Source organism: Pleurodeles waltl, chromosome 8 (genome assembly GCF_031143425.1).
Source record: "Pleurodeles waltl isolate 20211129_DDA chromosome 8, aPleWal1.hap1.20221129, whole genome shotgun sequence".
Classification (NCBI taxonomy): domain Eukaryota; kingdom Metazoa; phylum Chordata; class Amphibia; order Caudata; family Salamandridae; genus Pleurodeles; species Pleurodeles waltl.
In genome coordinates, this window is record NC_090447.1 from 582,484,043 (window position 1) to 582,511,638 (window position 27,596).

Consider the following 27,596-nt stretch of genomic DNA (forward strand, 5'->3'; position numbering starts at 1 on the left):
CGGCGGGAGACCGCCGGTTTACCCTTTCTGACCGCGGCTGAACCGCCGCGGTCAGAATGCCCTCGGGAGCACCGCCAGCCTGTTGGCGGTGCTCCCGTGGTCGGTGACCCTGCCGGTCACCGGCCGCCAGGGTCAGAATGACCCCCCAAATGTTCTATATCTATGAAAAAGATGTTGTATTATCTATTCAAAGAGTGATTCAGAGTAACTTTACTCAATGGTAAAGGTAATGTATAGTTAGAAACCATTAAGTCCTTCATATTTAAATAAAATTGCTTAGTTGTAAAAAAATATTAATTTACTGTTACCAGTAACATACATAGGGGCATATTTATAACGTCATAGCACCACCTTGCGCCACATTAATGTAATTATTTTTTACGTTAATGTGGCTGAACAAGGCCAAAATCCCCATGCTGTATTTACAGGGTGGTACGATGCATGCATTGCGCCACTCTGTAACCCTTTGTGCTATATTATGCCTGTGCCGGGCATAATGTATGCAAAGGGGGCATTCCCCCGTTAGGGGAGCTCAAAAACTGGTGTTAGGAAATTTATGAGATTTCATTGCACCATGTTTTATGGCACTTTTAATGCCTGCTCAAGAGCAGGCATTAAAAGGGGGCTTCCATTCTTTAGAATGGGGCCCGATATACTCTGCAGGAGTAGCACCAATACTTTAGTGCTGCTCGTGCACTGTACACCAATAGCGTGATGAGAAATTACGCTACTGCCCACTACCCTGCGCCACGGTGCACCGTATTTTAAAATGGCGCACACATGGTGGTGGTAGGTGGGTGCAGGGAAAGTGGCGCTGCACTTGGTGCAGCACCACTTTCCATAAATCTGCCCCTTATTCTTACATTTTCACGATCATTGTACTGTTTAATCAAACATAACATAGAAAAAACATATAATATCTTTTAATTTAGAAAACCTTATTCACAATAGTGAATGGGAGTGTACATCATTGGAATGAGAGCGAAATGCCCTCAATATTGTGAATGTTTTAAACACAGGATTTTAAGTGACAGAGACAACTCGAGCTTCATTATTACTTTATATATTGCTACTCATCTACAATTCTAAAACATGATATTGTAGTGACAACAAATTACATTTTTTTTAGATTTCTGCTTATATGTATATATATAGTTATCCTCCAATAAGGTACAATTCAGTTAACCATAAATCATATTTGTTTGGAATCCTGGACATTAACAAAGAGGTGTTCTTTGCAAAAAGTTGAACATTGTGTTTAGAAGCATTATATCATTGAAGGTTTAAGTGGATATTTGTCTTAATGTATTTTTCATATTGTATAATTGAGAAATTCCATAGGTAATAATAATGCCCTTGATGTTTACAGCAATAGATTTTGGTGTTTGTAAATACAAAACGAAAGCACAGCTCATTGCGTGGTGAACCGGGGCTTAAATTTGTTCAAGTTTCTGCTAACAAAATGCTGTATTAGTGGAGACAATTCTATGCTATTCTTATGGAGAATAGTTAGCTACATAGAACATGTGTGAGCCTCTGAGCAAGTTAATTGAGGTTCAGGGAGTTAGAGCAAGTTAAATTCAAGGCATTAGTCAAATAGGCAAATAACTAACCAACTAAACTTTGATACACATAACTAATCAACTAAATAACAACCTACCAGGCTGCAACCACAGGGAAGACCCTTGTGCTCAGCCTTAGTGCCAAAGGAATGTAAGACCACTATATCTGGGGATATCCAGGCGAAAAAAGGATGTGTGACTAAGACCTAATGTTGACAAGTATTATGGTTAATCAAGCACACCTACAATGAAGTGGTTTATACAGTAAGCATTATGTCCTTGTTGCCAACACATGTAAACAGCTGACAAAAGGGAGCATGTGCATGAAACATGCAGCTGTTGAGTGTGACTATATAGTGACTACTAAGGCATTAAATACCAACTCCCTTGCTTTCTCAGTTCCATAGGTTGCCCTCTGGTGTGGCATGCATTACCTGCTTGTTCCCCACACAGGAATAATTTGCATCTGTCTTCACTATCAAAACAACAGTGGTGTGAGTGCTTTCCTTGTCTAACCTAAATATCTGCACCACATCAAATGACGCATTCTCTCCCTCATATTTTCTTTCTGTCCTCTCAGATGCACTTTCACATTCTCTTATCTCTCTACCATATACTCTTATGGGATACCATCTATCTTGTATATATGTCGTAAACATGAAATTGGAAAGGCAAAATGTTTAATCCATGATCTGAAACCTATGAAAGAGGAGATATATACAAATAGTGAGGTGATAATAGATAACTGCTGTTGACAATAAAGCTTTACTTCAGAATTGTCTGAGCCTCCTGAGATTGCTGCAGGTAGCTAGCTGAGCACATCAAATAAAACAGCACACAAGGATGAGGTGTGGGGCCTTATGAGCAGTTCCACTTCCAGTGCAGTGAACCTGTTCCACAAGTGCTGGTAAAAAATGGTGCACATTTCCAGAATGTCCCCTGCTGATGTTTTTATTGGACTGGTACATTTATTACTGTGATTTCAATACTTTATGTAACTGCAACTTCTGATCTCATTCCTCTTGTAACTTATGGAAAGGTTCTCTGTTGGCACAAGTTGAGTCTTTTTCACATTCGTTTTTAATGTGTATTTTTAAAGATTCTGCTCTACCTGGGTGAACTATTCCACAAAGCAGATAACAAATAATCAATTATCACTTTATGAATATGACTCACATTAAAATATTACCAATAGCATCTGTAAATATGAAAATAATACAGATTTACACAGAAAGTAACAACACACATCCTCGGAGAGGATCGCCATATTGGGCATGTGGCAGCCCTAACGCCTGGATGGTGGCAAATGGAGATCGTTGGGCTACATTAGTTGGTTCATGATGTTCATTTCGATGGGCAGTTTGAAAAAAGAAAGCCCAGGATGCAAAAAGAAGTATCGGGGGAGATCCAATGATATACTATCCAGCAAGAGAAATTATTTTGTAACATGTTTCTGTATATAAACAGAAGTATTCCGTCCTCACTGCACAAAATTAGGAGTTGAAAACTCAGAGAACTTGTGCCACAGCACTGGTAATAGTATCACCACCACCTCCATTATTTCCATTTAGTTCTTCAACTTTTTTCACATTAACATTCTCTTGCCCACTCTCTGGTTTCTTCCTGTGATAGGTCTCGCCATCATCTCCTTTCCAGAACATTTTCCCTTTCCATTGTTAGCAATACCCCCTCCTACTTGCACCCACATCTTGTTGTGGTGCTGCTGCTTTTGTAAAAGCCTTCCTAATATGGCTGCTGAGTCTAGTACTATCTTTATCGAAAAGAAAGGGTGATGCACATCATGCTACTTCCACCTAAACACATGGAGACTTTGGGCCTGATTACAACCTTGGCGGATGGGATACTCCATCACAAACGTGACGGATATCCCGCTAGCTATATTACAAGTTCCATTATATCCTATGGAACTTGTAAAACGTCGGGTGCGATATCCATCATGTTTGTGATGGAGTATCCCATCTGCCAAGGTCATAATCAGGCCCTTTGTTTTCCTTTCTCTAAAGGCATCTGCAGATCTCCCCACAAGTGTTACCACACATCCTCATTTGAATGTTACAGGCAATTAGGCAAGCTAGTGACCAATCACTTCTGTATCCCAGTGAAAGTGATTTGTGGGAAAGTCAAGAGAACCTCACAGCCTGCCAGCTGTCTCGCTAGAAACAGCACACACCTCTGCCTGATATCGTCTTATCAGAGGCAAATGTGTTTTTAACAACATAGGCCAATAATCAGCAAAAAATATAATGCAACAGAACATTTAGGGCCTCATTCCGACAATGGCGGTCTGTGACCGCCAGGGCGGAGGGCAGCAGAAGCACCGCCAACAAGCTGGCGGTGCTTCCGCCGCGGTCAGAAAAGGGGAACCGGCGATTTCCCGCCGGTTTTCCCCTGGCCCAGGGAATCCTCCAGCGCCGCCATGGGGATTCCGACCCCCTTCCCGCCAGCCTGTTTCTGGCGGTTCTCACCACCAGAACCAGGATGGCGGGAATGGGTGTCGTGGGGCCCCTGGGGGCCCCTGCACTGCCCATGCCACTGGCATGGGCAGTGCAGGGGCCCCCTAACAGGGCCCCATACAGATTTTCACTGTCTTTATTTGCAGACAGTGAAAATCGCGACGGGTGCCACTGCACCCGTCGCACCCCTGCAACTCCGCCGGCTCCATTCGGACCCGGCTTCCTCGTTGCAGGGGCTTTCCCGCTGGGCCGGCGGGCGGCCCTTTGGCGGTCGCCCGCCGGCCCAGCGGGAAAGTTGGAATGGCCGCCGCAGTCTTTTGACCGTGGGGCGGTCATTCGGCGGTAACCGCATGGCGGGCGGCAACCGCCGCCCGCTGCGGTCAGAATGACCGCCTTAATGTTTTAATTGTCGTGTTTTGTTATAGTTTAAGGTGAAAATTTAATATATCTAACCTTTTTGGAAATTTTGGCACATACCTACTGTGGGGCATTACAGCAAGGGTAAGCAACTACTCATATTTAACCATCTTAAAACCATGGAAAATAGGTGCTTGAACATAATAGTCCACCACTTAGAAGATGACACTACTTTATTGCAAAAGAAATGGTCTTGAAATACATAACATTATCTTGGGTGTGTTAAACAATGCTATCTATGTGTGCTTTTCAAGCATTGCAAACTAACTCTATACAATTACAAAACTTAAAAAAAAAACATAACTTCAAGCCAAATCGTTTACTGGAAGAGGAATCTAAACAATGGGTAAATCAAATATAATCTCTTGTGCTCAGAAATCTGAAAGTCTACTGTATTCCTAACAGAGCTTACTTTTACAAACTGTGTGGTTTTTGTCTGCGTATTTTTAATTCTCTTTTTGTATTTTTACAATTTGCACCAACAGGTCTATTTCAAAAAGCCATCATACAGAGTGGAACAGCCTTGTCCAGCTGGGCTGTGAATTACCAGCCTGGAAAATACACACGGATATTAGCAGATAAAGTTGGCTGCGACATGCAAGATACTATTGACGTGGTTGAATGTCTTCGAGATAAGAACTACAAAGAGCTCATCCAGCAGACTATCACCCCAGCCACATATCACATCGCATTTGGGCCAGTGATCGATGGTGACGTCATTCCGGATGACCCTCAGATTTTAATGGAACAGGGGGAATTCCTTAATTATGATATCATGCTTGGTGTTAACCAGGGGGAAGGCTTAAAGTTTGTGGATGGCATTGTTGACAATGAAGATGGTGTATCACCCAATGACTTTGACTTTTCTGTATCCAACTTCGTAGACAACCTGTATGGATACACAGAGGGCAAGGATACTTTTCGGGAGACTATAAAGTTTATGTACACTGATTGGGCAGACAAGGAGAACCCTGAAACACGAAGGAAGACATTAGTAGCCCTGTTTACTGACCATCAATGGGTTGCACCTGCTGTAGCAACTGCTGAGCTGCATGCCCAATATGGCTCTCCAACATATTTTTATGCATTTTATCACCATTGTCAAAGTGAGATGAAACCAACCTGGGCAGACTCTGCACATGGTGACGAGGTTCCTTATGTTTTTGGCATTCCAATGATAGGACCTACAGAGCTGTTTAACTGCAACTTCTCAAGGAATGATGTCATGCTCAGTGCAGTGGTCATGACCTACTGGACAAACTTCGCCAAAACTGGGTAGGTTATTTTTTTTTACACTATCATAATGACATCGGAAGCAATAACTTCATTATTATGTTTGCAATATCTATCATCTACTTTTTTCTGAACAGTATATTAACTAGTTCACATGGGGTAATCAGAAACGATCAGACATATATTGATGTGAGTTTTGAGGCAGTGCACAAATAAAGACAGAAATTAAAGTAGAAGGGCAAAAGTGAGAAGAGCATGTTACATATATTATCGCAGTAGTATTGAGTAGCATTCCCACATTCCTGCTGAAGCAGACGCAGTCCTGTCTGAGTTCACAAAGATTTATCAGAAATGTATTCAGGTTCAAAGTTGCACACAAGTATATATTTTCCCCCCAAAAAACTTTTTAAAAGTTGCTCTAAAAGAAATGCAAATATCGCTTCAAGCTACCATCTTTGGATTTTAGGGCAAAGACCTACCTACTACAATTGATAGACAGGGCTTTGTGCCAATAGATAACATGTCCTTGAGCAAGTGTTAACAAGGAGAAATGTTTTCAATTGTCCCAACTTTTCAGTAATTGCATCTGTGCTACGCTGTAAAACACCTACCCAGTAGAAAGCCTATTCTAGGCATCACACATACATCTTAGCACTATTGGTCAAAGGTTTGAAGGGCACTAGGCAGCAGGTTTGGGAGCCAATAGTTATGGCTCTGCAATTACCTCTTGCCCCAATACTATAGAACAGTAACTTTGTTTTCTGCGCTGATAAATCTGCCCAAAAGTGTCCATTCTCATCTATCTTAAGGTGACTGTGGCTACTACACTTGCGGCAGAAAATCAATATGAAGCTATGTTCAAACCATTTCTTAATAAACATGGCTCACTGTGAAAAACACTACTAAAAAGGAAAAGCAGAAGTATTTATTTTCCTACAATGCTCTAATATCTGGGCAATACCCCCTCAGTGTAAAGGCTTGTTCAACCCTCCTGTTTTGTAGACAAGAAATGAAGTCTCTCATCAAACAGCACTGCATATCCATACGTTGGCATTACTGGCGGGGGTCAGGTGGGGCCAGTGTTCCATCTCTAACTGTCCTGTGCCTCGTGTCCCACCAAAGAAACAGCCACAGCCAAGAAAAACAGACAATGCCATCTAGGGGGCAGCAATATTGTCCCATTTACACTGCACATTGTGATTACTCTTGCTTCCGCTAACAGTATTTACTATTTTTCAGGCTGCTGTGTTTCTGTAGTTTTTTTCATGCTTCATATAATTCATGTATAGTACAGTTGTTTGTAGGGTCTATGTGAGTTCAGGTTGTGGATAGGTGTTTATAATGGGCCATGATTGACATGTGGAGTTCAGGCTGAAGACAGTGCAAACTTCTCACAGTGCATGTCAGTGGGTCATAAAATGGCTCAAAATACACATACCTCTAATTCGTTACCTCTCTGCAGAGTGCACAGAAAACCAGCCAGGTGTGATTCTAAGTCTACGCAGGAGTGTGTGAAGGAGCAGAACTGCTGTCAAAATATGGGCAGGGTGGAATTGAAAATAAAATGAAATGTGTATATGTGATTGGATGCATTGTGTGTGATGAAGCTTAGGAGATGCAAGAGTTCATACAGGAGAGAAGGAACAAAGGGTCCTCAAGTGGATAGAAATGAAGTGTGAGATATGCAGATGGAGTGTTTCAGAATGAAATGAGGGGAAAATTAGTGCAATTATATAGCCTTAGAACCCGCCGTAGCGGGCTCTACCGGCTATTAAAGGCCCGCACCCCGCGTTAAATGCCCGAGCCGAAGGCAAGGGCATTTAACAAGGGAGAGGGACTTTAATAGCCGGTAGAGCCCGCTACGGCGGGTTCTAAGGCTATTAGAACATTCTGCCACTCAGGGCAGAATGTTCTATTAAAAAAAAAAATGTTCACGGAGCCCGAGGGGATTAAAATCCCCTCGGGCTCCGTGAGGCTTTGTTCACAGCTGTTACTGTGAACAAAGCGAACATTGGAATGTTGGCGCTGCAGGCTTTTACTGGCCAGTAAAAGCCCGCAGCACTCCATTGTTTTCAATGGAGCTACCAACATTCCAATGTTCTAATGTAATTTAGAGACTGCAGCAGAGAGTGAGATGGACAGAAGAAGGAGATAGACTGAGACACTCTGAAGAAAAACATTATTTCTACAAACTACAGCAATGTTTAATTAACATTTTGTTAAGTGTTTAAATTACTTTTTATATATTTATGTATATATGCCTCTATGTGTGTGTGTGTGTGTGTATATATATTATAATTATACACACACACACATATATAGTAGTAGAATGTATTTCAATCAAATACGTGATCATAAAACACAATAACTACAGTCAATACATAAAAGGGAAGGTAAAATGTATCTAGTAAATACAAAATCCATCATGAAAAGGAATACAAAAACACAGCTGGCTAAACACACAATAACCTGATTAATTAATCATAATAATACTTCATCCTAGATAAATATTTATTCAATAATTAGGTAGCAGCTAATATGGTGGAACAAATTCGCCAAACATTCATTAAGTACAGTGAAATTGCTCATTCAAGCCATTCCGTTGCGTCAGATTTAAAAATACGAATAGTCTCTGTAGGGCGAGTAACTGATAAAAGTTTACATGTTGGGACAATCCACCTCTTCCTAGTTCCCTTGTAAGCCGGGCAAAAAAAAATAAAGTTGTCCAGAGTTTCACAAGAAATATCACATGCAGGACATAATGTTACCACATTGGCTTGAATTTTCTTTTAAGCCAATCACCGGGAAGATCCCATATCTACATTTTAAATACAAAGTCCTAGCAAGTACAGGTTCAATACGATCAATAGAAGTTTGATGTACTAGGTCACATTTAATATTAAGGCAATTATAAATCAATGAGCCATACAAAGGAAGAACTATCCAATGAACCATTGTATAATCCCAAAAGCTTCCATTTAGAGTAGCTAATAGGCCTTCAACCATATTTTTGGGTTCCTCCAGAATTCTTCTAGGCCCAGTTTTAGTAACCAGCTCTTGACATACTTTAACCATGGGCTAGGAACTTCCTTGTCCAAAGTTCTAACCTTAGCACCTGTCTGCTTGATTGGAATCTGGGATTTCCCCGTCCAGACCCTGACCCAATATTTTAGTGACTTTAGTGCAGTAGTGTGAGTCACATTCTTTAATCCTAGATCTAAGCACATTGGAATATATATATATATATATATATATATATATATATATATATATATATATATATATATATATATATATATATATATGTATATATATATATATATATATATATACATATATATATATATATATATATATATATATATACATATATATATATATATATACATATATATATATATATATATATATATATACTTTATGATTGTCCTTAATGTGTGTCCTCACCAGTTTTATCCATGGTTCCTTGATGCCCCCCCAAAAAATACTTATAGAGATGCCACTGTCTAGAGATTTACGATAAGAATCCCCAACCATGAATATTCTGCCTCAGTGTAATTGGTCTTTAAAAGTATCCCAGGCCCCTGCCCGTGTCCATTGCTCCAATGCTCTCGCTAGGTTTTTGCCTTACATATATCTATTCATGCAAACATACATAAACTACTCAATCACCATTCAAACCCCGTCGATGTCTTCACAAGCTCTCTACAGCAAGGTATATCACGTTAACACATTTCTCCAGACCAAGATATAATGTATATAGTCATCTAAATAATCTATACATACAGCACAGAAATGGAATACAACTGTGATGGTAAGGCAACACAGAGCGTGCTGCTTGAGATTGCATCAAAAAAGCAAAAACACATTTTATCATGCAATTGTCATTTGTTTTAATTACTTTCCCTTATTAGCCAAATGATTCAAGCGTGACTGAATTTCAAGTAGCTAGTTCATCATAACACAGAGCTACAATGTACTTTGCCAAAGAACTGGATCGCTTCGTTTATTTCAGCCAAACAGGACAGCTGTGGCTATTGAAATTTCAGGAATCATTCAGTCACGTATATCTGTGTGGGAGGAAATGTGCACCATTCTTCCTTCGTTCTCCACTTTTCCCAAAGGGACACCTCTCTAGAGCTGTGCTCACTTTAGGTAAATAATGTAAATCCATGTTTTATGCACTAATCAAAATCATTAAGTTTTTTATCTTCTTCATCTTTATGAGGTACGTTTTCATAAACTTCCTGTCCTTCACACCTCAGGCAATGCATTAATAGTGAAGTCTTTCTCTCCGAAGTGAGATTCGTTCCATATGCTTTCGCTTAATGAATACAAGTTTTCTTCTATTCGGACCACCTAATAGAGGGCTGTCTGGGTGACATGAGGAAAAAACGGTGAAAGAATGATGTTTGGATATTACACTCACAACTATTTCCGCCAAATCACACAAAAATCTATAACTCACCATACTATTGATTATTGACAATGCCAATTATACAAAACCCTTTCGAACTACATGCTACTGAACTAAAAATGGTCAGATAAAACAACACCCTAACCTTACATAACACCATCAAAATAACGAGATGGCTGCAATAAACTTTAATGTACAGAAAACTAGAATATTAGCAAATAGTAAAATTAATGCAATTTGCCAACGCAGTAGCAAATTCTTATAGTGATATGTCTTATGATTTGGAAAGGACACAGGGCCTCATTATGACCCTGGCGGGCGGCGGAGGCCGCCCGCCAGGATGCCGCCCTCCATAATACCGCTCCGCGGTCAGAAGACCGCGGAGGGTATTATGAGTTTTTCCCTGGGCTGGCGGGCGGTCTCCAAAAGACCGCCCGCCAGCCCAGGGAAAAACTCCCTTCCCACGAGAATGCCGGCTCGTAATCGAGCCGGCGGAGTGGGAAGGTGCGACGGGTGCTACTGCACCCGTCACGTATTTCACTGTCTGCTACGCAGACAGTGAAATACTAGCGGGGCCCTCTTACGGGGGCCCCTGCAGTGCCCATGCCATTGGCATGGGCACTGCAGGGGCCCCCAGGGGCCCCACGACAATCCCTACCGCCATCCTGTTCCTGGCGGGCGAGCCGCCAGGAACAGGATGGCGGTAGGGATTGTCAGAATCCCCTCGGCGGCGCAGCGAGCTGCGCCGCCTTGGAGGATTCTTACGGGCAGTGGAGAACCGGCGGGAGACCGCCGGTTTTCCCGTTCTGACCGCGGCCAAAGCGCCGCGGTCAGAATGCCCAAGGGAGCACCGCCGGCCTGTCGGCGGTGCTCCCGCCCCCGTTGGCCCTGGCGGTTCTCTACCGCCAGGGTCATAATGAGGCCCACAGTCTTCAGTCACAATGGGTCAACAATTAAACATGACCTAAACCAATACACGAACGAAGTACCTGACTCTTGAAGATACTGCATGAAATTTACAAAACGTGTGTATATTTGAGATTCGCAGCATACACACACAGTGGCTTCTTGCATTTTTAAGGTCGAGCCTGCGTTGCATGCGCTAGCGCATGCGTATCGCAGTGAGACGCTTTTGTATTTAGAAAAGGGCTCGGAGCACTGTCAACTTCACGTCAGTGTTTTTTATTGGTTCGTGGGCTTGCCTAATAAAATCTGCTTGCTTTCATTAGTCGAAGGCAAGCATACGTCATGCCTTTTCCGGTGGCCAGCCCTCCTCGAGTGCAGCGACCAAGTACAGAAAACATGCAAGGCTCGCTGTTTTCCATCGGACTCGTGGACTTCTTTTTCTCTAATTTACGAGCGCGATCTCGCTTGGCAGAAGTCGAGCGCTTTACATAGTTAATTTAACTTTTTCGGGTTGTGTACACAAATGCACTTTTGCCCGATAGGTGAAAAGTCGGGTTAGGAGTGTACAACGCGATCAGCTCTAACATGAGCAAACGCGAAACCCGTTGCATTGTAAATGCTTGTTTCACTCTGTCGCCATTAACTTGATGGAATAAGTGCAGATGGAAAGCAGAATGGAACAGCTCCCAAGAGATTGAACACGCTCCTCAATGGACTCGCACTGAATTGTTCAATCCTTCTGCAGCTGTCAGTTTGTCAGGATTACTGAGTGAAACCAAAACTTAACAGGTACTCTGAAACGAAGCCAAGGAGCCCTTTACTGGACTAGTGCTGGCACGTTGACACTACAATGTCTGGTACTGAGTTGTTTACACTGTAAAGTCACATGCAGGTATGTGTGATGACACGTAGAGAGTGCCTCGTTATTACTTTGCTCTGACATTCCTGTACTTGACAATGACAACGTCACTGACACATTGGCCCAGCAATGTCTTGCACTGAACGTGCTACTGACAGTATGCCCAATGATACATAGAGATTGCCTCATTCATATTGTGCTCTGATGCTCCTGAACTCGACAATGGCAACGTCACTTGCTACTGTGACGCTCCTTCCTGATGACACTTTAATCAATGGCGGTCAGAAGAGTGATGACGATCCCTCATCTAACAAACAGCACGCATTGGACATTTCAAGCATGCAGGCAAAATTACCGGTCCCTTGAGTACATGGCATCGCTGCAGCGTGTAGATTCTGTTAAAATCAGTATAGTGTGCGCACAACGTTCAACTTGCCCCCCGCAAACGATCAGTACTGGTTTATGTAGCTCATCCACACATGGCCCTTTATTCACATCATCACATTTATCACATCATTTGTCACATAAGACTTCATAAATTGTGGCAAAATCCCATAGGAATGCCAGAAATATATAACAGTCAATCACTTAGGTGATGATTCCAATATAATACAGAGACAGCAATAGATGGTTACATTAGGCACAGAGACATAAAACATTGGGAACAAACTTAATCCTCAATAATTCCCTGCTTCGAAGGCTGCAGTGCACACTGTGCCAGAAGGCCCCAACTTGCACCACACCCGGGGTTCAAACCCAGGCATCCAAGCACAATCAGTAGAAGGCATTGTCAGGCAGACCATCAGCACACCATCCTGAACATCCCTCTAACCCGGAAGAGTGCTGCCAATTCCTAGGGCACCACATGGTGCATTGGCCCCGCTCGGCTACCTGAACACAGGCGCAGCTCCCAAAGTTCAAACCAGGCACAGTGAGAAGGGCAAGAGAGTTCAGTACCACTGGCAAGTCAGTCCCCTCTCCTGCCAGCCCGGTGCCTGTTCCATTACATCCCTCCCAGGGATAAATCCAGTCAAAGAGTCCAAATCCAAGGTAATTACTGCTATTTTGCTGCCATAGGCCCCACCACAGGGCGAGGAGCTTCCTGGCTAACTTGGCCTCCCCCCAACAGTCCTAGGAGAGATCAGAGATAGCTCCTAAAATAGTTTGGATAAACAACTTCTGGCCCATGGTGATAAATAAATGCCATCATCGTGGACGAACTCTACCCTGGTTACCAGGAGCATGTTGTACCGCACCGTGTTCATCAAAGATACCACCATGTTTTTTTGTACTAAATGATTCAGTTTTTTCACAGCCTCATTAGTAGCCCGGGTGGGCACTCCCCCCAGCCAAACCAACTGGGGATCACCTCGGACCATATTATGGCCATCATCGGCACCCGATTCCTAACCCATGACAGGGTGGAGAATAGAGCCTCCATAACCCCTTGCAGACCCAGGGGTACCATGTAATTACCTCCTGCATGAATGATCATGATATCTGGAGTAGGAACTGCACCTTTCTCGAGGATCCACAAGAGATTGCCGAATAGGTTCCCCATCTTAAACCCCCCAATACCCACCCAGTATTCTTTAAAGCCTACCTCCAGTTGGGCCTTTTCAAGTCCAGAGCCATAGAAATGTTGAGTTGCTCTGTGAATGAAGAAGTGTCCACACCAGCATGCATGAATTGTCCCACACCCGTCAACTTCGAAAAGAGAAGAAGCAGGGTTACTGAGGAGCCTATGCCATGTGGGGATGCACATAGCGTTCATATCACACCCTCCTCCATCTGCCCACCCTTTTGATCTCATCCCCTGATAGGCCCAGTGCAGCCACGGTGTTTGCTGTGCCAATTCTGAAAGAGTGTGAGCTGAACTGCGAACTCTCCTCGCCCAGAAGGGCCAAGGAACACCTGCATATGCATGTAAAGTGAAAACAGGTGAGCGGTGCTCTGTCCACGTGTTCTAGCAACTTGGAATATTCCACAATGGGACATACCCACAGGAACTCCTGAGCCAGGGTTGCTGGGCAGTAGGGAGCCCCCGTGGCTGGGCTGAAGTTCACCCATGTCCCTTTTCCCAGAGGGTCCATCTTTGATCTCCTGACCTTTACGCAGAGATAGCTGTCAGACATGATGACATCAAACACTTCGATCACAGAGCCCCATCCAGCATTAGAGGAGGATACTAGTTTGGAAAACCTAAATGCCCCAAAAAAGGCAAGCGAGTATGCAAAACTGAACAAACTAACCTCTTAAGGGGATAGACATATCTGATGTAACACTTCAATAATACACGCCAGCCTAACCACGTCAATGGGTGTCCTGTCGTCCTCCTTAACAGGGGTCATGTGCTGCCAACCCATGATAGCCCTCCTCATCCTAGGATCCTTGGTCGGGTCCTGACCCCCTTCAAGTGGACGGAGAAGGAAATCACTGACAACTGCCTCCGCACTAGGTGCAGTGACTTGCCACCCTCCTTTTCCCTCACCACATACCATAGGACACCCTCAGGGTAAACCGTTCAGCCACCGTAGGCAAATTGAAGGAGGAGTCATATAACCGCCAAGCAGACTCATGCATATGCTTGGTCTTGGGTGCCAGGGATGTGGAAATTAGGTTAGGGGCACAGAGGCACCAAGCTTCCACAACTCCTTGAAGAAGTCTGGCAGCCACAGTACTTTGAACTCTGCCAAATTGGAATGAGACAATGCGTCGGCCACTGCATTATCTATCCCCGGGACATGCTTTAATGAAAAACAGACATTGTGCATGAGACAGCTACTAATGAGGACCTTAGCACACGTAGCACAAAGGGACATTTCGTGCTCTGGTTGTTTATGGCCATGACCTCCAACATGCTGTCAGACGAAAACACGATCCTGCAGTTAGCCAAGGCGGCTCCCCATATCTGCAAGGCTATTATGATGAGGAAAAGCTCCAAGAAGGTAACATCATGAGTGAGCCCCAAAGCCACCCATTCCCCTGGCCAATTCTACATGCATCACTTTGTGCCAAACACCGCACCAAACCCCACACTACCTGCTATATCTGTCTACAGAGCCAACTCAGCATTGGACTGTGATGGCTTCTGCTACAAGAGGGTACCATTGAAGTTGTCTAGGGAACCTTTATAAATAAGCAGACCCTCCCTGAGCTCGGAGGTCAGCCTAGTGTGGTTATGTTTGGTGTTGAGACCTACCATATCCCTGGCAATGTTTTTGGAAAAGACCCTCCTCACTGGTATTACCCTCAAGGCAAAGTTCAGCTGCCCCATCAATATCTGCAACTGAAGCAAGGTGTCCTTCCTGACTGTGAGCAAGCTTCAATGGATGCCTTGAACACAGAGAGCTTATCCCAAGGGAGCCTACATACTCAAGCCACTGAATCAATTTTGATTCCCAGAAAGGTGATACACTTTGTGGGGACCTCCGTCTTGTCTGCTGCTAATGGCACATAAGGTCCCGTGCCAACTCTTGGAAGCCCAGTAGAGCCTTCTCGCATTCCGGGGAGCCCGCAGGATCCATAAACAGGAAGTCATTGAGATAATGCATTTCGTCGACCATGGACAATAAATCCTTCACTCCTCATTCCAAGAACCTACTAAGCATCTCAAACACAGAGCAAGTGACAGAGCACCCAATGGGCATGGAGAAAGCTACAATGCTTCTGGATATTTCCTAGGTGCATATGTGTACAGATCAAAGGGTCTTTGAAGTGAACCAGGCACTCTAGAGACACCTGATAGAGAGATGCCGTTTTCCTAATCTTTTTTTTCTGGGGATACATTTTGTTAGTGTTTTAGAGCAGCCTACTTCTGTTTCGTCATTAGTTATGTGACATTCTGTTGATAAAGATGTTTAAAAGGGACATGCTAAACCTTTTGAGATTAGTTTGCGGTTGAAACTAAGGGGCATATTTAAAAATCCCTAGCACCATTTCAAAACAACATTAGCATCATTTTTGTGATGCTAATGTGGCGTTAGAAGGCCAAAAACGCAGAGCCTTATTTACAAAGTGGAGTGATGCATGCATTGCCATACTATGTAACCCACTGCGCCACATTATGTCTGTGTCAGGCATAATGTATGCAAAAGGGACGTTCCTCCATTACGGGGGCTAAAACAATGGAGATTTCCTTGCACCATTTATTTCGGCACTTTTAATGCATGCTCAGAGCAGGTGTTGGAAGGAGGCACACCATTGTTTTCAATGGGCCTCTGGATGCTTTGCATAATTAGTGTCAAAGAATTTTATGCTAATCCTGCAAAGTGCTGACTAGCGTCAAATATGTTGATGCTAGTCCCATAACTACTGCCATGGTGTGGCTTATTTTAAATACGTGGTGGTGTTAGGGGGTCGCTGAGGGGCACAAGAAAAGTGGCACTGCACTTTGTGCAGCGCCGTTTTTCTTAAATATGCCCATAAGTAGGTTGGATTAAGAGACTTGAATGTGATTTTGATTTTGAAAAGTACATGAGAATGATTGGTGTCATAGGTGAGCCTGGAACTAAGGTTGCGTAGATACAGAGAGTGTGAAGAGTTTGAGATTTGTACTTCTGATTGTTGATGGGTGGATCTTAGGGGAAGATTTAACAAAAATGGTGCTGCACTTTCCTTAAGCCCCTTAGCACCCCCCACCGCCACCATTTGTGCGCCGTATTTAAAATACGGCACACCATGGTGCAGGTTAGGAGACTATAGCGTCTTTTTTTTTACGCTATTGATGTACTCTGCAGGAGTAGCACCAAAATTGGGGTGCTATTCCTGCAGAGTACATAGGGGGCCATTATAGATAATGGTATGCTCCCTTTTAATGCCTGCTCTGAGCAGGTGTTAAAAATGCCGACAAAAATGGTGCAAGGAAATCGTTTAGATTTCCTTCTGCCATTTTTTCACCCCTCCTTAACGGGCAACGCACCCCCTTGCATACATTATGCCTGGCACAGGGATAATGTGGTGCAAGGGTTAACAAAGTGGCACAAAGCATGCATTGCGCCACTTTTTAAATATGGTATGGAGAAAATGCCACTTTAGCGCTGCTTTAGCATAAAAAAACTGAAACTATGGCGGCGCTAAGGTGGTTCTAGGGGCTCTTAAGTATGTTCCTTAGTCTTTTGACATCTGTGGAGGCCACTTAATCTTAACAGGAACCTGTTGACCCCCCAAATCATAACAGGAACCCGGGAACCTCCTAAGTAATTATTGGAATCCAGAGAACCCCAACTGAATCGCTATGATGTTAATAACGTTTAACATCCAAATCAATTCCCTTCACATTTGTATAACATTTTAAAATTATAAACTTTTCATTTTGCTTCTTTATTTATGTACACTTAATCAATCTATTAACATTATTCATTTTTCTAAGCAGTTACCCACTGAGTAAGCTTTGCAGACCCCCCCAGGTGTCCCAGGACCACAGGTTAAGAACCACTGTTGTAGACAATAGTCCGAACTGAGTTGAATGATACTGAGTGATTTTACTGCATTGCAAAAGTGCATGCCCTTTTATTGTAAATGTGTGGTAACATCACCACATACCAGGGAATTACAAGTAAAGCCCCATTGAATGGGAAACAACCATGTGGCGCTGTCTTCTCCAATAATAAAATCACACAGAATCTACTATTTCACAGTATTTTAGAGCAGACATTTTCCACTTGCATTGAGCCTGACTGTAATTAGGCCCTAAGGCCCATATTTATACTTTTTTAGCACCGCAATTGCATCATTTTGTGACGCAAAAGTGGCGCAAACTTACAAAATACAATTGTATTTTGGAAGTTTGCGCCGCTTTTGCATCACAAATTGGCACAAATGCTGCACTAAAAAAGTATAAATATGGGCCTAAGTGTGTTATCTCTGAATGCACCATTGCCATAAATGGATCGAAAACCAGACTACACACACACCAGTGCAGACACTTTCCATGATATCATGTACATGTATAATATGAATAGCAGTGTTGTTTTAGGAGCAGAGGCAACGTTCCTCAATGATAAAAAAAACAGACTCATGAAAACAAATGTTTGCACTTGATTAAGTTGAAAGACCTAGTCATGTGGTCAGAAAATAAGATTATGATCCCGCTGTCTGCTACCTTAAGCTAGCAAGCATTGATTCAAAGGTATTGACATGCACACTGTAGATTTAGCCTACTATGAATAATGGTTGACTGCAAACATTATAGTTGTTTATTATTAGCAAGTTCAGATGATTGATAATGGGTACATAGACTCTGACTTAATAGGTGGTGGCAGAAAGTCAGAGGCACATACTAGTTATCGAAACATGTTCACTATCAGCCAAGAGCCTTATTGCGAATTAAAACTAATGTATACCATTATAAAATATGCGTGCATTAAGGAATGGTCTATAAGATACTCACTATATACATGAAAAGCTCTCCAAACATATTGAGGGCATATGGTATTTGTATGCTGTCTGCTGGTGGAATGACCATCAACATTAATTATACACAGATATATGAATGGTGTACTAACTGTGGTATTTCTCTAAATATTTATCCTAATAGCACTATTGCTCTGCTTATTATAGCTGTGTATAAGCCAGCACTAAATGTTACATCCTGTTTGTAGGACAACACATGATGCCACAAGATCACCCTCATATTTTTATTTTAGACTGATTCCGCTAGCTTCTTGAATTTATGCACGGGGACTCTACCAACTAGGCTCCAAGGCATATGCTCTTACCCTCGAAACAACTCTATATTGGCTATACTCCTAATTGGCATATTTAACTGAACTATAAGTTCCTAATGGATGTATGCTACAAAGTGAACTAGCTAAATGTCACTAGTGGACTGCAGCACATATTATGCCATCACTAGATTGACAGTGCAAAACGTGACTTCAGGCCTATCACTTTAGCCCGTCTCTATAGCAAACTTTGAAAATAACCCTCTTCGACAGGCCTGCACCCGCCTTTTAAATATTAATATGTCTCCCCTAATTTAGCCTTAAATGCCCTTAAGCTAGTGTGGGTGGTTTTTAAATATAGGATATCTAAAAGGTCAATGTTAAACATGTCTTTCCAGTGAAAGGCCAATTTAATTGTAGCAAGGTTAGCTTTTCAATAGGAAAACATTGGTGGGTAATATCAATATTAAATAATATTATCTCCACTTAGGACACAGCCACAAAGTTTATTGTTGAACTTTTTAAACTGTATATTACAAGCCTAATTCACTCTTAAAATTCGATTCCCAGTAAATATTTGTAGGAGGTTGGCCTGGCTTATAGTGGGTACCAATGGTACTTACACCTTGTTCCAGGTCCAGTTATCCCTTATTAGTAAATTGGTAGTGTTCTAGCAGCTTAGGCTGATAGAGGTAGCTATAGCAGAGCAGCTTAGGCTGAACTAGGAGACATGCAAAGCTCCTACTATACCACTTATATCATATAGGTACTATATCATAAGAAAGACAATACTCAAAGTTACTCAAAATAAAGGTACTTTGTTTTAGTGACAAATGCCAAAAATATCTTAGAGGATATACTCCCTTAGGAGGTAAGTAAAATCCACAAAATATACCCCAAACTAAAATCAGGTAAGTAAAACAGTCAGAAAGTAGTGCAAACACTGTAGAATACAATAGGATGCAACAGGCCTAGGGGCAACACAAACCATATACTAAGACAGTGGAATGCGAACCACAAATGGGCCCCTAGGCTAGTGTACTGTGTAGAGGGCCACTGGGAGTGTAAGAAAACACTAAGGGTGTCCAAGATACCCCACCCCAAGACCATGAAAAGTAGGAGTAAAGTACTACTATTTCCCCAGAAACACACTAAAGTCGTGATAGAGGATTTTGCAAAGACCACAACAGACTGCAAAGCACTGAAGATGGATTCCTGGACCTGAGGACCTGCAAAGGAAGGGGACCAAATCCAAAAGTCACGAAAGTGTCCGGCGGGGCAGGAGCCCACTAAACCTCGGATGAAGGTGCAAGATGGCTGCCTCTGGATGGAAGAAGCTGAAGATTCTGCAACAACAAAAGATGCTAGGAACTTCTCCTTCATGCAGAAGATGCCCCACGGCATGCTGGAGGATGCAGAGTTGTTTCCTTGTCAAATACTGCAAACAAGCCTTGCTAGCTGCAGGAGTTACAGTTGAAGAAAAAGGGTGCTTCCGGGGTCCAGGAAGGGCCAGGATGTCGCCACTTGGGAGAGGAGACAGAGGGGGCCCTCAGCAATGTAGGGAGCCCATGCACAAGAAGGTAGCACTCGCAGAAGTCCTTGAACATGGGTTCAAGATGTCTGAACATAGCAGTCATCTCAACACTGCAAAAGAGGGTCCCATGACACCAGAGATCAACTCAGGGAGCTCAGCATCACAGGACAGAGTGATGGGGACCTAGGCTTGGCTGTGATTGCAGGATTTTGTGGAAATGTGCACAGAAGTCCTTGTAGCTGCAGTTCACGCGGTGCACAGGATTACTGTCTGGAGAGGGGAGGCAAGGACTTACCTCCTCCAAATTTGGACAGTTGGACCACTGGATAGTCTGGGTCACTTGGGTCCACCACCTGTGTTCCAGGGGCCACGCTTGTCAGGATGAGAGGGGTGCCAGACTACCGGTGACGCTGAAGTTTGGTCCCTGCTGAAGGAGAGGGAAGATTCCGTCGACACACAGGAGATTTCTTTGTGGCTTCCAGTGCAGGATGAAGGCAGGCAGCCCCCAATGCATGCACCACCAGGAAACAGTTGAGGAAGCCCGCAGGATTAGGTGCTACAATGTCACTGGTAGTCTTCTTGCTACTCTGTTGCAGTTTTGCAGGCGTCCTGGAGCAGTCAGCGGTCAATCCTTGGCAGAAGTTGAAGAGAGAGGTGCAGAGGAACTCTGATGAATTCTTGCAAGTCATTATCTGAGGAAAAGCCCACTGGAGAGACCCTTAATAGCCCTCAGAGGAGGATTGGCCATCTAGTCAGGTAAGCACCTATCAGGAGGGGTCTCTGACATCACCTGCTGGCACTGACCACTCAGAGGCCTGCAGAGTGCCCTCACACCTCTGGATCCAAGATGGCAGATGTGTGGGACACATTGGAGGAGCTCTTGGCACCACCCCTGGGGCGGTGATGGACAGGGGAGTGGTCACTCCCCTTTCCTTTGTCCAGTTTCGCGCCAGAGCAGGGACTGGAGGTTCCCTAAACCGGTGTTGACTGGCTTATGCAAGGAAGGCACCATCGGTGCCCTTCAAAGCATTTCCAGAGGCTGGGAGAGGCTACCCCTCCCCAGCCTTTAACACTTATTTCCAAAGGGAGAGGGTGTAACACCCTCTCTCAGAGGAAATTCTTTGTTCTGCCTTCCTGAGACTGGGCTGCCCAGACCGCAGGAGGGCAGAACCTTGTCTGTGGGGTGACAGCAGCGGTAGCTGCAGCGATAACCCCCGAGACCCCCGAGAGCTGGTTTGGCAGTTCCCGGGGTCCATAGTGGAGCCCCGGGGATGCATGGAATTGGCACCTCAATAACAGATTTGGCATGATGGGACAATTCCATGATCTTAGACATGTCACATGGCCATATTCGGAGTTACCATTGTGAAGCTGCATATAGGTATTGACCTATATGTAGTGCGCACCTGTAATGGTTCCCCGCACTCACAAAGTCCGGGGAAATGGCCCTGTACTATGTGGGGCACCTTTGCTAGTGCAAGGGTGCCCTCTCACTTAGTAACTTTGCACCTAACCTTCAGCAAGTGAAGGTTAGATATATAGGTGACTTATAAGTTACTTAAGTGCAGTGAAAATGGCTGTGAAATAATGTGTGCGTTATTTCCGACAGGCTGCCGTGGCAGTCCTGTGTAAAGGTTTGTCTGAGCCCCCCATGGGTGGCAAAAGAAATGCTGCAGCCCATATGGATCTCCTGGAACCCCAATACGGTGGGTACCTAGGTAACATATACTAGAGAATTATAAGGGTGTTCCAGTGTGCCCATTGAAATTGGTAAAAGTGGTAAAAGTGGTCACTAGCCTATAGTGACAAATTTAAAGGCAGAGAGAGCATAAGCACTGAGGTTCTGGTTAGCAGACCCTCAGTGACACAGTCAGTCACTACACAAGTATACACATTCAGGCCACAAACTATGAGCACTGGGGTCCTGGCTAGCAGGATCCTAGTGAGACAGGCAAAAACAAACTGACATACATGTTAAAATGGGGGTAACATGCCAGGCAAGATAGTACCTTCCTACAATATTAAAAGGCATCTTTTATCTTCTTAACTTCTATTTGCATAAGCCTCCAACTGTCACCCATGACCTGATTTAGACCAATTGATGAGGCATGAATTTGCTCCCAGAGCTCAGACAAAGGCCTTCTGGGAGGGGAGGGAGTGGGAGGGGCTCTGTTCCTCTCCCAGGATCACCATCTGGGCTGTGCCCAGGAATTTAACTTCAGAGAGTCATATCCAGACCAGAGGGGAGGAGCTGCTCCCAGAGCTGGTTTTGAGTGACCAAAGAGAAGAGAGTCATTTTCCTGGCCATAAATTTGGGCGGAGCACAGGAGCTCTGCAAAGTTGAAGGAAGAATCTGGTAAGTTGGATTTAGGTGGAGGGGGGACTGTTTCATGTAGTGCAAACAGGAACTGCTGCAGAAGAAAATGTAGGGTTAGCCATGGAAACCTTTCCCTTATTGGCTACGGAGGACCAGGCATCAGCCCTCGCTCACAGGCTAGTGCCTGGCATAAATGTGACACTTCTGGTCACCCTGTTCGGAACACTCCTGGACCTGTGGAAAACAAATGCAGGACTCCACCTGCTGCTGAAACCTGTGAGGAAACCTGAAAGGCTGTACATACTCCAACTTGTCCTCATTATGAAGAAGAGAAGTCCAAGGGTCAGTTGACTGACCTCCTTTTAAGCTACAGGAACACAACAAGCTGCCAGAATCCCTTTTCTCTGAAGTGCCCAGCTGACCAGTTCCAACTGAACTTATCCTGGACCCTGCTGATGGCTTCTGATGGAGTGATCCTTGATGCAGAAGTACTGCTCCTGAGGTCCTGGAACCCTTAGCTGTGTCACAGTGTACTCCTCCTAAAGGCCTGAAAAACTTTTTGCTTCAACGACCTCCAGAGAACCAGAAAAACCTGCCTCATCTATCTAAAATCAGTTGGGCTAAAGATTCAGATTTCTCCCGATTGGAGCTTTTCTGCAGCAGTAAATCCATTTGAGTTGCACGCTGTGGAGAAGATATTCAGCCTTGTGGTACCATGCTGAGCTGCATTTTTCAGCCTTGCCCACCTGGAAGAATCTTGGCTCCAAAAAAGCGACTAAGTGCAACAGTAGAAATGTTCACCAGGCAAAGGAACCAAAGCTGTCTGGCCAATGAAGGATCTTCCCAGCTTTCCCACTAAAAGTCAGCAGCTTCACTGGGGCTTTAAACTAGGGCTGTCCGTCAGCCATCCAGCATTCTGGTACCCATTTCAGGCACAACCACCTTCCCTACCCCGCTGAGGATTTTTGACTTCCAATTCAGAGTCTATATCAGAAGATAAAACTTCAAACTGGTACAGACCTGGTCACTGTATAAGACCCATCTTCCATCGTGGTCGACCTTCAATCATGCTTAGTTACCAGTCAAGTGCAACCAGATAAGCACAGTTGTCGTTTGATGTTTTTTGGCACTCTATGTAATTAAAACTTTAAAAATTCATATCTCCAGTTGCCCTTATTGGATTTGTATCGTTTTAATGTCATCTTGTTCATTAAATTATTTGTATTAATACGTTGGAGTGTTTTTTTTTATTGTTTTATTTGTTTACGTTTTCAACTCTTTGATAGTACTTCTAGTTGAGCTCAGGTTTACTGAACCCTTTACTGGACAAGCATAGTGTCATTGTTACCTGCTTTGGACTTCCATTCACCTCATCTAAAAATCACTTTCTCACACTGTTTGTAGGTGGCTGTTTAGTAGAAAGTGTCTCTGAAGGCTTTCATGAAGCTTTTAAAGGATCAAATATATTATTTTTTCTACAGCTTACACACACAATCTGGTAACAATCTAAATTCTTTTGAATGATTCTGATTTTCTCCCCACCCTTATTGTTGTTGTTTTTATGCTTTGTCTTAGACCACTTGGACTGACAGAGACCACATTTTTCCTAAATGCAAGTGGAGTGCATTTTTTATAAATTTCAGCTTTTGGTATCTTAGGAAAGTAGCTAAACAATAGGAAAACAGGAATTTTATTTCAAATGTAGTGCCGTGAAAAAAATCAAACTTGGATATCAAGGAAAGTCCCACAGTATGAAGAATCCATGACCGATGAGCAATACATACTATTCCTTAATAATACTTTAACTATGATGAGTTTGGATGACACACTCAACGATAAACAGCCTACTAGTATTTTAAATTGGGTAAAGTAGCATCTGAAATTAAGGCCCACATTTATACTTTTTTAGCACCACATTTGCGTCATTCGTTGATGCAAAAGTGGTGCAAACTTACAAAATACAATAGTATTTTGTAAGTTTGCGCCGCCTTTGCGTCAAAAAGCAGCGCAAATGCGGTGCTATAAAAGTATAAATATGTGCCTAAATTCTATTGTCGGCTTTTGACTTTGAGAAAAGGCAATATTGCTCCAAGGCCTGTAGAGATCTAGAGGCAACATACTTGATCTTTCAATGTTAAATTATGGGTTATGCCTCCAGCTTCACCACATGACCAAAGAAAGACGTGATTCTAAGTAAATCACTATACCACTGAATGCCTTATTTTGTCAATAAATAAAAAGTACATAACAGCGTAATACCTTATAAGGCTGCACTTATATGTTCTCTGTTTCCTAACAATAACCACATTTCCACGAAGCACTGTATGTTTTAATGTACAAACCTCTCATTTAACATTAACATTTAAAATCCATCTTTTTTTAATTTTCCCTTATTTTATTGATCTGGACATCTGGCAATTTTACCACTGCTGTATTTCCATTATACTGTACAATATCGATTCACAAATGCGCTGTTTGAAGGATGTTTTTTTTTTGTTAAAATGGCATAACTTCCCCTCTTCTGAAACAACAATTTCTGCAAAGTTTATCATACTAAGCCACCTTGAATACAGATACAGGAAGAAGTAGTAAATTATAGATTAACCCATGTGATGTGTGATTTTGGAGACACATTTTCCTGACAGCCACTGCTGCAGGAACATATCCACTATTACAAAAAATGTATTCTGACTTTTTGATTGTAACCTTGCTTTTGAGAATGCAATCATAATCAAGTTAGCATCTTACGTGTAACCTGGGCTTGAAAAACTCTTATAACTCAGATCGATCTAATCTGTCCTTCCACTGCAGTTGTGTAGAGAGGAAGGAGTTTTTGTGCCTGCCAGGGGAACGTGCTCCTCACGATAATCTGTAATACAATTTGCCTCTCTGAGTTATGGATACTTGATGGTGCCCTTCTTCATTAGAGGTTTAGGCTTAGAATTAGCTCTATTGAATAGTTTCCCTTTGAAATTCAGATATCTGCACAGGAACAAACATAGATGGAGTACTGATGGTCTGCACAGCTGAAACATCATTCTTAATGTGAAGGTGCATTGAACTGTTGAGTAGGTTCTCATTATCCTAATTAGACTACTGGATTTGGGTGGCAGAATCACCTGGTCTGTGGGGGACTGAGTCTGAACCCATACAATGTGACACCTGTCAGCCTAATTCGGGTTTGTTCTGGCTAACTAGCAGTGCCTCATCTCCACCCAAGAGCAGGGATGATTGGACAACCGAGTGCATGACATAAATGACTCCTCAGGGAAATTGTGGTCAGTTAGATCTCATCTTTTCTCTCAATTACATTAGTCTCACGTATGCAAGGACAATCAGACGCAAACTAAGGTTCAATAAGGTTTTATTGAAGTAACTGCATCTTAGATAATAAAGCATGTATTATTAAGGTTGTGACAAGGAGAGTAAAACACAAAAATAACACACCAATGTGTCATTAAGACTGTGAAGGATAGTTCCTACATAGGTTATGTTAGAGCACAGCATGTTAAGCTCTAATTCTGCCCTTCGGGTTCTCCCTGGGAAGAAATCATCCCTCACACCTGAGCAAGAGATCTGTAGTCTACATAAGCAGCTGCAGCGAAGCAATCAGCAATCAGCATACAATCGTGGTCATCTGGCTGGAATCTCCCTCAAACGTACATGGGTCAAAGTAGAGTTTTTATAATAAAACAGCTGATGTTCCAAGAAAGGATCCCTGCGTAAGAGTGTGTAAGTTTCTGTGAACATTGGAGACAAAGCGTACCACTTTTGCCAGCAACCTATCTTAGTGCAGCCTTGAGAAAAGCACAGAGTGAAATAAATGTCTTGTTTAAGAAAGCAGTGCTGACCTAGGCTAAGAACAGCTAGATAGAGAAAATAAATCAAGACCACAGATGTGGCTATTGTTAAAAAATTACAACGACGCTAAAATAAAACAGATCTAGGTTAAAGTGCACAGTGGCATGCCTAGTTTGCTAAAATAACGTGCCTAAAACTATAACTAAAATGGCTACACAACACACTCCCCTTGCCGGTTCAAAGGTGGTTCAAAGCCTAATTACATATATATATATATGGAAGCTACTAAAATTCATCCTAAGGCATATACATGGGAATGTCAGTAATGACAAGTTAAATGACACCTGAGCATGTATTAAAAAACACAATTTGAGATGTCAATTGTGGCGTCAAGAAAAAGCCGAATTTCAAAAGTCAGAGTCATTTTTTAAATCGCCAATTGAATCCGAGATAATCGAAGACAGGAAATCTTCCACTTCGGCAGGTGGTAAAGTAGTAAGTTCATTGTCAAGGAAAACCAAGAAGCATTTGTGTTCCAAAGCCTGAGCTCCAGCCGAGGCAGCAGCATTCCGTGGTTTGCCCAACAGTGAGCCTAGAGCTGCTTGATCCACAAAGGGCAACTCATAGACCGCTTCCCCTAGAAAACGCACCCTCAACGCACGTCTGGTAATGAGCACTCACCGAGAACATCAACAGATCAGCGTCCAATGAAAGAAAGTGCTGAGTAGAAAGACAAACATTCAGTGCACATTTAAAAGCGCACCAGAGGCACCGAAACACGGCTGCACACAATGCAAATCCGGTCTGAATGAAAGAGACTAGTCACACTCCAATTGCTACAGGAGGGATGCTCCAAAGTACTGCATCATGCGTTCATGACACAGCTGCACTGGTGGAAGCGCTTTCAGTCCTTCTTGCTTTAGCAGGACAGCCATTGCTCATAAAAAGTAGCAATAGCAAGATGCCACCAATTATAGCCAACGTTATCAGAAATCCCCCCAAAATACTGGAAAATATTGAGTGAATGGCTCAAGGTATTAAGCCAAATATAGAGGAGAAGGTGTGAATGAAACCAGAACCAACAGCCTTAAAGAAATTTGCGATTCCAGTAGTACTGGATGCATTAAGTATAAACAGTAAAGCCTTGAGTCTCCGCAACTTGTCAAAATTCACATTTGAAGTAGTGATATGGGGCCAAATCCCAGCTACTTCCCTCTGTCATGTAGGAGGAAAAAGCACATTCCCTCAGCCTGTAACAATTTTGGAGACCGAAACAACATAGACTATTCCGGCTCGCATCCCACAACAGCTCTCACTATTAAGGAGCACATAGCTGCCATTCAAGAGCACCTGGAATGCAGGTCTAATCAAGGGGCCTGGGACTCCCATCAGATAACAAGCCAAGTTCACT

The 27,596-nt window shown here is 43.1% G+C and overlaps 1 protein-coding gene across 2 annotated transcripts in view; it reads left to right on the top strand.

Moving 5' to 3' along the window:
- NLGN4X (neuroligin 4 X-linked) overlaps positions 1 to 27,596 on the top strand; it is an 822,821-nt gene that overhangs the window by 746,656 nt on the left and 48,569 nt on the right. For both annotated transcript variants that reach the window (XM_069204624.1, XM_069204623.1), the window contains one exon: positions 4,939 to 5,728. In XM_069204624.1, the coding sequence (XP_069060725.1) occupies positions 4,939 to 5,728 (790 nt within the window). The remainder of the gene's footprint in view (positions 1 to 4,938; positions 5,729 to 27,596) is intronic.